General features: G+C 37.6%; 1 protein-coding gene across 3 annotated transcripts in view; it reads right to left on the bottom strand.

Annotated features, from left to right (window-relative positions):
- Positions 1-620: 620 nt before the first annotated feature.
- The window catches only part of rin2b (Ras and Rab interactor 2b), a 33,965-nt gene continuing 19,193 nt past the window's right edge, over positions 621-15,392 (bottom strand). The window contains exons 1-6 of one of the 3 annotated variants that reach the window (XM_073953599.1): positions 15,062-15,282; positions 13,782-14,972; positions 8,923-9,231; positions 6,863-6,994; positions 3,449-3,612; positions 621-1,612 (exon numbers count right to left, since the gene is read on the bottom strand). In XM_073953599.1, coding sequence (XP_073809700.1) covers positions 1,316-1,612; positions 3,449-3,612; positions 6,863-6,994; positions 8,923-9,231; positions 13,782-14,583 — 1,704 coding nt within the window. In that variant the 5' untranslated portion in view covers positions 14,584-14,972; positions 15,062-15,282 and the 3' untranslated portion in view covers positions 621-1,315. Of the gene's footprint in view, positions 1,613-3,448; positions 3,613-6,862; positions 6,995-8,922; positions 9,232-13,781; positions 14,973-15,061; positions 15,283-15,392 lie in introns of those variants that run through there. The other 2 variants (XM_073953600.1, XM_017356561.4) reach the window with 2 other exon arrangements.

The following is a 15,392-nucleotide window of genomic DNA, read 5'->3' as shown; positions in this document are numbered from 1 at the left end:
TCTGGAGAGCGCCAAATACGTCCCAGGAGCTACGTTTTTTTTTTTTTTTGTTGCAGTTTTTGTTTTCGCAAATCCACCAGAGGCCGCTGTGTATGATTTTTCAGATCTTAAATTTCTCTCACGAGTGCCATTCGTGCCTGCTGTTCTGACTGTCTGTTTAACTGACCCACCCACACCCTTAACCTAAACCCAACCGATAGTGTTTTCAAAAGCACTGATTAACCAGCGGCCACCCATTTCCCTAAACCCAACCAACAGTGCATTCAATCCTGAAAATTTTACCACGTTTTCAGATTTTACCACATTCTGACACTGTTATTACTTGTTGATTTTCTGTTTTGGCTTTTGGTTTTGTCTTACCTGTTTTCTGGAACCGTTCTTCACCTAACTCGAACTCCGTCGTCACTGTCAACTTCGTTTCACGTCACAAGTCCGCTGACATACATGGCAAGCACTGGACAAACTGGTAACAGCAGTAAAGCCGTCCACATGGAGGTAAGCAATCAGCTGGTGAGCGCAAAAAGGGAACGGCGTCATACCTCCCCATAGTGTTTGTTTTAACGCCAAAAAGCAGTCATACGTACCTCTGGCTACATGCTGTAATTCCCGATCACCAGAAATGTATATAGCGCAACGTTTTCAAAATGAGCCAATGTTGCTTGTTTCAGTCGGCTGCCATCAGCTTGCCGTGTCGCGGCCTTTAAGCCTTAATTCTTAATCGTAAAAACAAACCAAATAAATAAAAATGGAACAAAAAAAAACAATCCAGGCTCATTGGGAATATGTACCCAGGGCTATGAACTGTGAAATATGTGGCTATGTCTGGTTGCAACTACAAAGTTCCTCTGGTGCAAAAGCCCCTTCCATTCATCACTTCATTTTCCTTCGGCTTAGTCTCCGATTTATGAGAGGTCACCACAGCGGAATACATCACCATCTATTCCAGCATATGTTTCCCTTCTGTCACATGCCAAGATTGCACTCAGCACCCCCTTTTCTAAAAATCGCCTGATCCATACAAGATTAAGACGAGACACTTTAAAGTCTGAATCCACTGTTATCCAGCTAGCTTATGCTGCATTATTGCTGAAGTACTTAAGTTGCATACATTTTAATCAATTTAACCAAAATATGCAACCCATACTGTAAAACTGTTTTTATTAAACAACTCAAATGTACCCTATGCATGGAAAACACCCAATTATATACTTATTACCAAGCCAGTGTGTTCATAAACAGTACATCTTTCATCTTTAAACACATTCCTTAAATCGAATCCCTTCCTGCTATTGAGTTTTCAGGCAGCGTGTGGCTTTCAAGATACAGGAGTGGAAGTGTTTGTGTTGGGTTTCATCCTGTAGACGAAGTGAAAGGGCTGTCGGTTTGGTCGACTGTGTAACTCTGCTTTTATCCACTGCGGGTGTGTGTCTGCGGCCAACTGCTGACTGCTTTCGTCCGTCAGGAGAAACAGGCCGTAGTTTTCAGGGTCCGACACGCGGAATTTAAGTGCGCAGAGACGACACACTTCTTCTGTTGTGGCGTAAGGCCGAACCTGGAGGGTTTTAGCCGTGCAGCCGCTGTCGGCCTTCTGCAGAGCCACGCGCATGTAGTTCTTCACACAAACACACAAAATAGTAGGTTTATTACCAATGAATACAATATTTTTGATTCAAATATGGATAAAATGTATTAGTAGGCTTGTCAAAAGTACTGATGTCAGTACAAATTAGTATTGACTTAAAAAAAAAACATCAATTTTCCACTAACATTTAAGCTCTGTTGAGTGGATTCTTAAACACTGCAGAACATCACATGCTCTACATACAGAATGAGATTGGCCATATGATCATCGCTTCATCTCTCTTCAGCAAGTGCTTATACAAATACACAGACACTGCAGAGCCCTAGCCAGTCTGGTGAAAGGGGTGGTTCTTTTTTTCTCAAAAAGTAGGCCTTTTTGCAGTCATTCGTCTCATTTTCTATTGAATAACAAGGTTTAAATACTGCATGTTAGCACTATTTTTGTGCTTAAAATAGCACTAAAGCTTGTCGGATGCTCATCATAACCACACTTTTTGATGTACCAAAAGCATTTCTTAAAGATTTAGAATATAAAAATATGAAAACAATACTTCATTATTTTTTAAATACAATAATAAGAATCTGTTAACGTTTTAAATTTATTAGGCAAATAACAAAACTGACCAACACATTCAACTTTTCTTAGTATGAAAAAAATGCCATCCCAAATTCAGCATCCCAAATTCTATATTGACAGCCAACACAGGATTCCACTTGGTCTTAAAGCCTTTTTCAGTGGGTTATTTTCACAATTTATTATGGAATCACAGTCAAAATAGGACAAATAAGCTCATGTTTGGGACAAATTCTGGACATTTTTCAGTGAGGGGTGGGTCTTTCGGATCACCTGAACGCCCTCTGGCTATGGGACTGCACTAAAGCATTTAAAAGCCGTGTCTATCAGCTGATCCATCAGCAGATTGCTAGCTTTTAAATGCTTCATGGCTTCTGTGTAAGACCTTGGTGAAGAGCGGTGAAGCAAGGATCACTGGAGCCAATCACATATAGTTGAAGTCCTCCTGAATTATTAGTCCACCTGTCTATTTTTCCCCAATTTCAAACATAATAGTTTTAATAACTGTTTTCTTTTATCTTTGCCATGATGGCTGAACATATTTGGCTAGATATTTTTCAAGATACTAGTCTTCAGCTTAAAGTGACATTTAAAGGTGTAACTATGTTAAGGTAATTAGGCAAGTCATTGTATAACTATGGTTTGTTTTGTAGGCAATCTATAGTTCACAAGAGAATTCACTAATAATTCTGACTTCAACTGTATGTGATTGGCTCCAATGATCATCGCTTAATCCCTCTTCAGCAAGTGCTTATACAGATGCACAGACAGTGGAGCACTTGAAAGCCGTGTCTATAAGCTGATCCATTTCTATGCCTATCAGCTGATACATCCTCTGATAGACATAGCTTTAAAACGCTTCATCTTTTCAGCGTAAGCACTTGGTGAAAAGCAGTGAAGGGATGATCACTGGAGCCAATCATGTATATCTGTTGAGCGAATGGAAACTAAAGCCAACCAGAAGTGTTGATTAACCACATTCAAATTTGAGCGGGAAATGTTTTTTAAAGTTTCAGCACCGTCTGGGGCCGAAGTCAGTACAGTACACTGCCAAAAATTGTTGCTGCCTTATTTAAATCAATCAAATTAACTTTTCTAGCCATCTCAACTTGCATAAATCATACTGACTAAACATTAAGTTAAGCTTTGTATAACTTTAAAAATGCAGTTGAAATAGGATTAATTTATGTAAAGATTTACAAACATAAACTCTAAAATTAAAAAGGATTCATAAGAAAGCTCATCAAAATGGTCTAGGACAATTTTCATATCATTTCCAAAAATAGTTTTTACCTGGAAGTCGTCCACCGACGGCAGGTTTCTCTGTAGTGTGCGTCGCTGGTGCCACTGGTGGAGAGTGTCGCTTGTTGCTGAACTGAGTATTCGAGCCGCCTGCTCTTCCTGGAAGTTCTTAATAAGTGACATCGCTCCATACGCACTGGTAAGGTAATAACCTCCTGCACGTGAGGAAAAACAAAATACAATTATTATTCTTACATAATTTAAAATCACAGTGAATGCAAATCACTGTTTAATGGGATAAAGTAGTGTTAAAGGTCTTTGTGAAATATTTTTAAATTCAGCAAAATAACATGCTCCATCACATGCTTTTTCTACCACCTTCTCTATGATAAGGCCTTTATGTAACAACCACTTCATTATTTATGACATAAAATACCTCATCATACACCCAGCGCAATAAGGCGCAAGACGTGTTTGGCATGATTTGTTGCTATTTTCAGACCAGTGAAACTGTAATTTTTACATTTTGCGCCATGTTGTTGAAATAGCAAATCCATTTGTGCCACTTTGTGGACTCATGGGTGTGCTTGTCTAAACTAGAGGTGTTAAGATTATTGGTGGGCCGTTATCAGCGTTAATGTGCTGTGTTAACGCGACACTCTTATTGGGCTATAAATAAAATCTTGATAATCTATTCTGGGTCTATTCTACGCAAGCTATGATGACTTTCACCTTGATATTTTAGTGCAGATGTACCAAATTGCACTATAGGGAGCGAGAACGAGTCTTCAAACCTGTGTGTATTCCTACTGTGAAATTACCACATCAATAGTGATGTGCTAACATGGATGCAGTTCACTACAGTGAATTTAATTAATGTTAGTTCCACATCTAACTATCAGGCACCTGCAGAGTTTTTTTAAGTAAAACATATACAAATAAAATGGAGCGGGTGCTTTTTAAAATGAATGACAGTGAATAAAAGTCAAACCCGTGAGCGTCTGACAAAAAAGTGCCCTTCTGAATCAAATCAGCAGGATGCCCTTCTGGATCTTTCACTAATTTTAAAGACACTACGCTTACATGGACATCTGTAGTCTAGATATTTGCCTTAATAGACATTAATATAATTAAGGTGTTTACGTGTAGTGCTTTCATGTAAGAGTTTCCTGTAATTTTGGGTGACTTTAGGTTTTAGAGACTTATGCATCACCGTATGGGGCAAAAGAATATGGTGTGTGTTTGGATATAACCCACACTTCATTATTGTTGTTCAATTATTCATTTCCTGGAAATTTAGAATAAATTTAAAAATAATTTTAAAACGATTCTTTGTGCTTAACAAATTAAATTAAATATGTGGGCTGATGGATGTCTTCAGTAGAGTGCATACAACAACGTTTTCTTATCCAGAAAAGTAAAGGAGAAAAGTAAAGAGTAGTAGTAAAGAGAAAGTAAAGAGACCGAATGGAGGAGGCTTGTTCTTTATCCTGGCTGCAGATGGTCTGTTTCACCGTTTTCTCGCTATTGAAGCGTTCAGTTTTTTCACTTACAAATTCCACCATGTAAAAAGCAAATGAACCATGGCGCGACACAACTGACCCTTACAGGGAATGGCAGATCAGACTCAGATTGTTCACATTATGCTCAAAACACACCCATAACTCATTAAGAGAATAAGCACAACCCTGTTAGACCATGCACCGGGGCGCAAAGTGTGGTTTTCTGTCATTAAAATAGCAAAAGTGCATACAGATACACCCTTAATGATTTTGCGCCATGTGCTTTAGACTTTTCCCCTAAATTGTTAAAATAGAGCCCAAAGACCTTTTCATCCTGAGGTTGATTAAATATCTGTAAAAATCAGTTGTTTTTTTTCAGATTAGTGTGGCCATTTTGTACCCTTGCCACGGATAAAAAAAAGATGTACAAAGATGGAATGACACAACAAATGTAATTATAGTAAAATTACTGTATTTTAATTATAATTAATGTACAAAATTCCTAAATTTGATTCTGTAGCTAATTGTTGTTTAAATTATTGTTAAAGTTCACGTGAAGCTTATAGGTTCAGATCAAAGTTCCATAATGCAAATTACAACCATAAATAAACCGAAAACACAAAACACGTTAAAGCTGTTAATTAACAGATATTGTTTACAGTGTAAACAATATTCAAACATTATATTTGAATTGACCAAGTAGAGTATCGATACGAGCGACACGGTGGCACAGTGGTTAGCACCGTTGCCTCACAACAAGAAGGTCTATGGTTCGAGCGCCGACTGGACCAGTTGGCATTTCTGTGTGGAGTTTGCATGTTCTTCCCGTGTTAGTGTGGGTTTTCTCCGGGTTCCCCCCTCAATCTAAAGACATGCGCTATAAGTGAATTGAGTGAGCTAAAATTGTTCATAGTGTATGTGTGTGTGTCCTGGTCCTCCAGGTTGGGGGTTGAGGGTTGGGCCAATGACCCACCTCATAAAAACTAGATGTTACGAAAAACCAACATGGTGCCACTAAATATCAACATTATAATGGGAGTAAGAATAAGTAAGAGTATCAATACATCAGTTTACAAAATAGCCTTTTATTTAGTTTGAATGCTGGACAAGTATATTTCCAAACAGATCTGACCAAAGGGAAAAGAAAAAAACATGAATTATTCAAGACCTGGTTGAAAGGAGATTTTGAAACTGATATAAGCAGGAACTGTCTCTATAACGAGGACAGAACATGCTGTCTGTCCCATTAGGTCATCAGGTGAGAGATCTGACTGTACGCATACAGCACAATACATCTTTTCCATGAATGACTGCAGCACTGAGAACAGGAGACTCACACACTGGAGGAAATTACTCTGCTGGGAACATAACTTAGGAAGTGCTTCACAAATGGAAAAAGCTGCTCTGTTTGGAATCTCCTCCTGTTTGCACAAGTATTTACTTGAATACATTGTGTTTTGATTTATTAATTTACCAAGGAGCCGAACTGACATGAATGTTGAGCATGAAAAACCAGTTATGCTTTGGTTTGGTTTATCATTCATTCATTTATTCATTCATTCATTCATTCATTCTCCTTTGGCTTAGTCCCTTATTTATCAGGGGTCGCCACAGTGAAATGAACCGCCAACTATTCCAGCATATGTTTTGCGCAGCGGATGCCTTTCCATCTGCAACCTTGTACTGGGAAACACCCATACACTCTCACATTCACACGCACACTCATACACTATGGACAGTTTAGCTTATCCAATTCACCTATAGCGCACGTCTTTGGATTGTAGGGGAAACCAGAGCACCCAGAGAAAACCCACACGAACACAACGAGAACATGCAAACTCCACACAGAAATGTCAACTGGCCCAGTTGGGACTCGAACCAGCGACCTTCTTGCTGTGAGGCAACCACTGAGCCACCGTGCCGCCCTTTTGGTTTATCAAATAATCTAAAACAAATAACTGACCTTCTCCATGAAGTAAAGGCGGATCTATCAGCTCCATCATATACAGGATCTCGGTGTCCAACTGAGGCATGTCACACTGGACCAACACATACGTCAACATGGGCAGGAAATCATCTGCTCCAAACATCCGCACTGGCGCAGACGGAGGAAATATTGATTAGTGACCTTTACACAAGCCATTCCAGCAAGTACCTTCCACTTGATTAACCCTTAAGCATGCTTCGAATCGCAGCACTTAAAGAGACAGTGCACCAAAATATGTCATTTCTGTCATCATTTACTCACCTTTTACTTACTTTTACCTATACCAGTTTCTTTCTTCTGTTGAGCACAAAATAAGATATTTTGAAAAATGTTGGAAACCTGTAACTATTTGCTTCCATATTTGTTTTTCCTACTGTGGAAGTCGATGGTTACAGGCTTTCAGGTTTCTTCAAAACATCTTATTTTGTTCAACCGAAGAAATAAGCTCATAAAGCTTTGAAACCCCACAAGTGTGAGTAAATAGTGATTACATTTTCATTTTTAGGTGAACTATCCTTTAATTAACCCAGGTGGACACTTTTGAGCATGAAGGTCTCAAGTGTGATCCCATTTTTACACAAATGTCACATCACTGTGCTTTGATCAAATAAAATTTATCAAGTTATGTATTTTATTCAGATTTTTAATGGTTTTTTTTTCCATTTATATATTTAATGCTTTTATTATTTCACTATTTATTTCCTATAGGTTCAACTTATGGATGACTTAACTTTGTAGAATCAAGTCCTCTATTTGGTTGTCTTAAGTTGCAAACTTATTAAAAGTAGCCAAGTCTTGAACCACTCAGATATAAGAAACTATTTAAAACACTATAGCATAGGTCCCCCTCAAAAAATAAAAAAAATAAAATAAAAATAAAATAAATAAATAAATAATAATAATAATAATAATAATAATAATAATAATAATAATAATAATAATAATAATAATAATAAATAAATAAAAATAAAACAAACAAAAATTAGACAGAGTTATAAATAATTAACAGTATTATTGCAAGTATACAATTATCATTCTAAATAAATAACAGAAATTAATTCTAAATGTAACTGGAAAATAATATAAAGACAAAACTTGAGTAATTTTAATATTATTTACATTTTTTTTACTTAATTTAACTTTTGCATGAATATTAATTCCATTAGAATGAAATTCTATAGACAATTCTATATAATACAAAAAAGATGTTTTATTGATTTATATACTCTTCCTTGTCTTAAACCCGACTCATGGCCGAGAATTAGGTTTATTAAGTATTAACGATTTTATTATGGGATTACCACTCTCAACAAATAAATTTGCGTATGAAGTAAATCATATCCAAGCACATGCCCTAAGAAATAAGGTCTAGTGATGCCCCTGGAAACCTGTATCCATTGACTTTCACAGTATTTGTTTTTCCTACTATGGAAGTAGATGGTTACTTCAAAATATCTTCTTTTGTGTTCAAGAGAAGAAAGGAACTCATAAAGCTTTGAAACTTACACAAGGGTGAGTAAATAGTAATTACATTTATATTTTGGGGTGAACTATTCCTTTTATTAACCTGTGTGGACACTTTTGAGCACAAAGGTCTCAAGTGTGATCCCATTTTTATTTAGAAATATGTTGTAGACCTGTGACTTTCATAGCATTTGTTTTTCCTACTATGGAAGTCAATGGTTACCGGTTTTCAGTGTCTTCATTAGACCTTTTTTTGTTGTGTTCAACAGAAGAATGAAACTCATTAAGGGTTCACTCAAGGGTGAGTAAATGTTCATTTTAGGGTGAACTATCCCTTTAAATTTAAGAACCAAGTCCAAGAATCAAGGCATTTTTTGTAAGTGTGTTCAGAAGTCTTGAATTGCTCAGATTGAATTGTTTTTAAATAATATAAATAAATGATTTTGCCCAGAAATGTTGGATTCTAAAGGGTTAAACCGTAAGTGCTTCAACCTATTCAAACACAGAACACCTTAAACATAAACACACGTAAAAGCCACAGAACAAGAACAAAACTCCACCCGCGCACACACCTTCATGCTCTTGCATAATGCTGTAGATGAGTTTGCAGACTTTAAGCAGCACCATGATCTTCCTCTCTGGCGAGTACATGCTGCACATGGCTCGGAGTTTTCTGCGGATGCGCTGGATGGCGTGTGTGTCTGGTGCTTGTGCTCCGTTCACTCCCAGCTCATTGGGTCGTTTGGTTTTGGCAATAGCCAGATTCTCCTGCAGCGTCTGCCAGACTCCAGCGGCCGCCTGGAACTCATGCAGCGCTGAGTGTAAACAGCCGTACAGTGGTTTCAACACACACTTGTGCATGGCCTTCTCCAACACTGGATCTGAGAGAAAAAATAAAACACAAAAGACTCATTTAAAGTGATAGTTCACTCAAAAACAAAAGAATTGTCATCATTTACTTCTCACTTGTTCCAAAACATTTGTGTTTTTTTTTTGTTGAGTACAAGGAAAATGCAATATAGCATTATCCACTACCTGCAAAAAACTTGTATTTTTCACTTATTTCTTCTGACGGTGAAAACTTAACAATATTTTAACTTGGTCTAAGAATTTTTTTTGATAGTTGGACTAGAAAAGAGACAAAACAAAATAAAAGAAGCTTTTTTTTTTTGCATTTTTAAAATTCAATTTCTCTACCTGAATACTGTTAGAGTTCTATCATACACACGTTATTTTTTCAAATATCTTACTTTAATTATATACAACTACTTAGCTCACATGAAAAGGACTGTCATATTTCCGAGTTCCTCTAAAGACTTGCCCTCAAATGGCTCTGATTGGTCAGCTAACATAATGTGCTGTGATTTGCAGATCAGCTTCATATCACTTGAAAGCGTCTCTGTTATAACATTATAGTGCCTCTGGCCACGCCCCCTCGATGCGTGGGGTGTATGTGCGTAACACCTTATGACATCATTAACCCAGATGTATTTTTTTTATAGTCCCCAAACTTCGTTTGCTGTAGGCTTTGCTAAGCTAACTCTGTAAAAACCATTAGCTGCGTCTCAAATGACACTATGCACTCATGCACTATGTACTTATGCATAGTATACACTCAACAGCATAGTATATGTATGTAGTGTCATCCCAAATGGCACACTAATGTTTTTTTACTAAGTGGAAATTCAAACCGTTTCCCTGATGACGTTTGACGGTTGCCAAATCAGTGAAATAAATGACCAAACTATCAAATAATACCTGCCATGAGTATAACGACATTCACCATCAGTAGGCGCTATAATCACTCTCATAGAGAGTGATTTCATAGAGACCAGTTTTGCTTCCACAATCCAAAATAAATAAAGTTATCCAACATGTGTGCCCGATAGCTCCGCCCCTTCCGCTACGTGAGCAAAACTGCAGTCGTTAAGTGTCCATCATTACACACTTCATTTTAGCAAAAGTGCACTTATTATTTTTAGAGTTTTCAATGTGAACACACTACTTGCACTATTTACACAACAAAATGGCGTGGAATAGTGCATCAGTATGTGATTTGGGACGCAGCTATTGTCTCCCTTTGCATTAAACTTTAAGCATATTACATTCAGAGATATTGTTTATGTTCACACAGCTATATTACACATCACCTAAAGTTTAAAATATGATATCATAGTGGACCACCCCTTTAATAGTGCACAGCTAGGTCATACCTTTGCCGGTGTAAAATTTTGTGTCCTCAAGAATCAACACACACACACACTATATTTATGGAGACGCCCCACTGACGTAATGAGTTAAATCCTTTACAAACTGTATATTCTATCCCACTATCCCAACCAAACCAAAGTAAATACACACATATTACTACATCAACAAAAAAAATATGCTATTCTTGTCCAAAAGAATACTCACAGAAATGAAAACAGATATTTAAAACAATAGCCAAGATGTAAACTGTATCCTTCTGTGATAAACTAAGAGGAAATGTTGTCTATTTGTGTCACACTATCAACAACCTTTTAACCTGCGTTTTCCACAGCAGCCTAAGGAAATATACCAACAGCTCTGTAAGGACAAGCAATGCTCACATTCAAAACAAAACAAAGCAGGCATGTTTCTAGTGTCAGGGATGTGCTGCATAACAATAGAAGAGTCACATTTTAAAACACCACTTCTTTCTGGACTGTTTAGCTGTGTGTGTGTTTTTTTATGCATTGCTTTTTCAGGCAAGTCAAAGGAATCTAAGAAATCAAAGTAATTCAATTAAACTCTGACTCTGCAAACTGCACAGGTTAGAAATAAAAAAGTCAAGTTAAGGATATATATATATATATATACATGAATAACAAGAAAGCTAATATTTCTAAATGCATCAAATAAGAGTTTCCAGAGACTAGAAACATATAAAGGAAAATCTATCACTAAGACAAAATCTTTTTGAAAACTAAACCTTTGTATTCCTATGTATTCACCACTAAAGGGTGTATATTACCGCCTTAAAAATACATAAATACCTAAAGTCTACATTTTAGTATCTAAATGGTATTTCAGTGCTTTTTGTTTGCCTTTTTTCTGAAACTGCATTGTTAGGCATAGTTGACTCTACAAGTAGCACAAAGGTTATTTCTGCTCACGGAGAGCCACATAGCAAGTTTAGCTTTAATTAAAAACACTGTTAATCAGCTACTTTAGGTCTTTGAGATCATTAGATATTTCCAGGAAGGTGTGTAAGAGCTATATTTTGCACAGAAGTTGCCTTCAAGAGCAGGATTATAGGAGCTCTTGAAGTAAAACCATTCATAGGCTAATCTCACAAAGAATCACCCTCTATTTTTGAGCATTTCATGACCCTAAAGCTCCATTTACTGTTTTGAAGATTGAAAAAGCACCTCATACACACAGACTACCATTTTATTGCATATCAGTAAAATATTCCGGCCACAATATACAGACTAAAATGCATTATGTGACATTCATGCTCACTGGGTATTAGGGTTGTCACGATACTGGAATTTGGTACCAATCGATACTGGAATTTTAAAAACGTCAATTTTCCGCTAACATTTGAGCTGGGAGTTCGGGAAACTGATGTTCTTATTGGCCAATCACAGTCATTTCTGTTGAGCACGTACACACAATGGCAAATTAGCGGTTTTAAGAATGTGCTCAGCAGTGCTCAAATGTTAGCGGGAAATTTAAGTTTTTTAAAATTTCAGTATCGATTCATATCAAATTCCAGTATTGTAACAAGGTATGCGCATATTTTGCCGAACTTAATATTTGTAGTGTACTGCTTATGTAAAGGTCATATAAGAGGAGCTTGATAAATCAAGAGAGCAATTGTGAATAGCCACACCTATGTTTTAAAAAGTTTACGTTTTAGTCGTACATATTAAAACAGATCAACAGGATTACTAAACTAAACTAAACTAAACTAAACTAAACTAAACAAAACTAAATTAAATTAAACTAAACTAAACTAAACTAAACTAAACTAAACTAATTTCCCTTCTTAGACTTTACAGACCTGAAACTTGCCTTTAGTACTTATTCATTGTTGCTCTTAGTTGTGTAAATTGCTTCCTTGCCCTCATTTGTAAGTCGCTTTGGATAAAAGCGTCTGCTAAATGACTAAATGTAAATGTAAATGTAAACTAAACTAAACCAACCAACCAACCAAACCAAACCGAACTGAACTCAATAGAACTAAACTAAACTAAACTAAACTAAATGAAACTAAACCAAACCAAACTAAACCAAAACCAAACCAAACCAAGCTAAATTAAATGAAATTAAACTACACTACACAAAAATAAACCAAATCACACCACACAAAATGAAATTAAACTACACTACACTAAACCAAACCAAACCCCAACACACAAAATGAAATTAAACTAAATTAAATTAAACTACACCACACTACACAACACTACACTACACTACACTAAACTAAACCAAACTACATCACACGAAACAAAATTAAACAAAATTAAACTAAACTAAACCAAATCGCATCACACCTCATCACGACACGCCAAACGAAACAACTAAACTAAATTCCATGTGAAATGTCAGCTGGACTAATAATAACATCTAATGAACTCTTGTAGCAGCATGTTCGCAGCTGTGGTGAACTGAGAGATGCAAACACATATTTATTCATGAGACAATCTTCAAACAATACACTCCACAATAACATTCTAAAATATTGCATTTCTACTATAGTTTCAAACAAGGCAAATAAACCAACTACGTACCCTGTACTCACTATTTATTATTTATTAGTTTCTTTCTATCATACCATGAAGGTCAGTGGTTACAGGTTTTCAGCATTCTTCAAAATATCTACTTTTGTGTTCATCAGAAGAAAGAAGCAAAGGGTTTGAAACAACTAAACTAAATAAAACTAAGCTAAGCTAAACTAAACTAAACCAAAGCACACAAAACTAAACTAAACCAGACCAAACCACACAAAACTAAACTAAAGCAAACTAATCTAAACTAAACGAGACAAAACCACACGAAACTAAACTAAACTAATTCACATCACACCCCGCCATGCCATACCCTGCCAAATGAAACGAAACTAAACTAAACTAAATCAAATCACACCCCACCACACTACACCAAACAAAACTAAATGAAACTAAATGAAACTAAACTAAACTAAATCAAATCACACCACACTACACCACACCAAACGAAATGAAACTAAATGAAATTAAACTAAAGTAAACTTAACCAAACCACACAAAACTAAACTAAGCTAGAACAGCATCTTTAGTATTTTCAAAACGTTCCATAATCGCAAGTCGAAGATGCCAGATAAGTCTGGACACCAGGCACAACCTTAACAAAGCATATGCATTTTAAAACTAAAACATGTCAGTGTAAACAGCACCTAAAAAGACTTCAAAAGACTCACCAATCTGGTCCTCAGGCATGTAAGACTCTATAGGCGGGTTCATCTCTGAGCTCTGCTTGAGGTAAGCCTTCATCTGGGTCATAAACTGCCTGATGGTCTGCAGAAGATCTTGACTAGACGAATGGCAGTTTTTATTCTCCTGTACAAAGCTCACATAATCCTGCACTAGGCACCCGAAGTAGGAGCCTTTGTCTTGGGACAGCTCGATGATCTGGAGCAAGATGCGTTTTTCAGGAGTAGCCAGTACATTAAGCACACCGCGGACTTTTCGGAAGTGTCTTAATGCACGCGGGAGGACAAGTGATCTCGGACGAGTCCCGACAAGTTCGACTGCCAGCAGTTTCTTTGACTTGCGGGATGCGCGAAGGCGAAGTTGAAGATCCCGTTCAAGTCCCACACCATAGTCTTCCTCTTCTTCATCGTAATCATCAGTACTGTCGTCGGTGGAGAGGCCCTGGGACACATGGCCTAAAGGGAGCGGATGCGGAGGAGAATCCAGAGAGTCGGAAGAGGAAGTGGACAAACTTTGGCCGCTTGAGCTTCGCCCTTTCTCTTCTTGTCCAGTCCACTGCTGCAGGATGCTGCTGCTGCTTGGGTTTAATAGAGTCGTATGGCTTTGATTGGCTTGAGATATGGCTCTAGAGATGGTATCATCATCTAATGCAATAGTGCAACGGTAGCTGTCGATGTCTGGAGGCTCTGGAGGTCTCGGTGCAGGTTTTTTGGAGCTAGGGTGTTTGGATCCTGTGGAACCAGTGACAGATTTGGGTCTTTGACTCATTCTGGAAGCACGTAAAGGCATATTCCTAGAAATTTGAGGTACAACAGGCCCACAAATTAAAATGCGAGGAGGAGGAGGCCTAGGTGGAGGAGCTGGATGAGATTTCCTGTTTCCTGCTGCCAAATCGTCAGTGATCACAGTTGCTGCATTTTGACTGAGATCTTGCTGTGTCTTGAGGAAAGTTGGGTTTATAAAAGACAGGGCACTACTACTTTCACCTTTGGAGGCATTAGGGCTGTTGTCGGTCAATGGAGGGATTAGATTCCCAGTTGGGCTGCAAGTTTGATCCTCTCCCGGTAATACATCAGAGCAGGTGCCCTCTATACAGATCGATGTCCTGCCCTGAACTAGAAGACTGCCAGGGGCAGAAAATGTCCTGTGTTGTTGGTTTAAAGAACATTCCCAGAATCCTAGAGAAACATGGAGAGAATCTGATTAATGGTTAACACGCACACACACAATCTTTGAACACACACAACCACAAAAGCAGCAAACACACCCGCTCCGGATTCCTACCATCGACCACCACTTGTCGTCAGCACTCATGCAAGTTTGAGAGTGTGTGGCTATATTTAGTTACAGCCAGGTTGAATGAAGAGTCAGTTCGCTTCTGTCGCCCTCAGTCCTACTGAATTTAGCTAACTCAGACGAGCATTTCAGAAAGCTGATTCAGAAATCCCATACAAACACACCCAACACAAAGTCGGCCAAAACCTCAGTGAGTCATTTTTATCCAAACAGACGGAGTGTATGGAGAGGTAGACGTCACAGAGCACACCAAACTCCTCCTCTATCTCCTCCCCAATGGTTCTGTCTTTCACTCCACCCAT

Source organism: Danio rerio, chromosome 6, assembly GCF_049306965.1.
Source record: "Danio rerio strain Tuebingen ecotype United States chromosome 6, GRCz12tu, whole genome shotgun sequence".
NCBI classification, from domain to species: domain Eukaryota; kingdom Metazoa; phylum Chordata; class Actinopteri; order Cypriniformes; family Danionidae; genus Danio; species Danio rerio.
The sequence above is the reverse complement of the archived record's forward strand: the minus strand, read 5'-3'. Positions and strand labels throughout refer to the sequence as shown.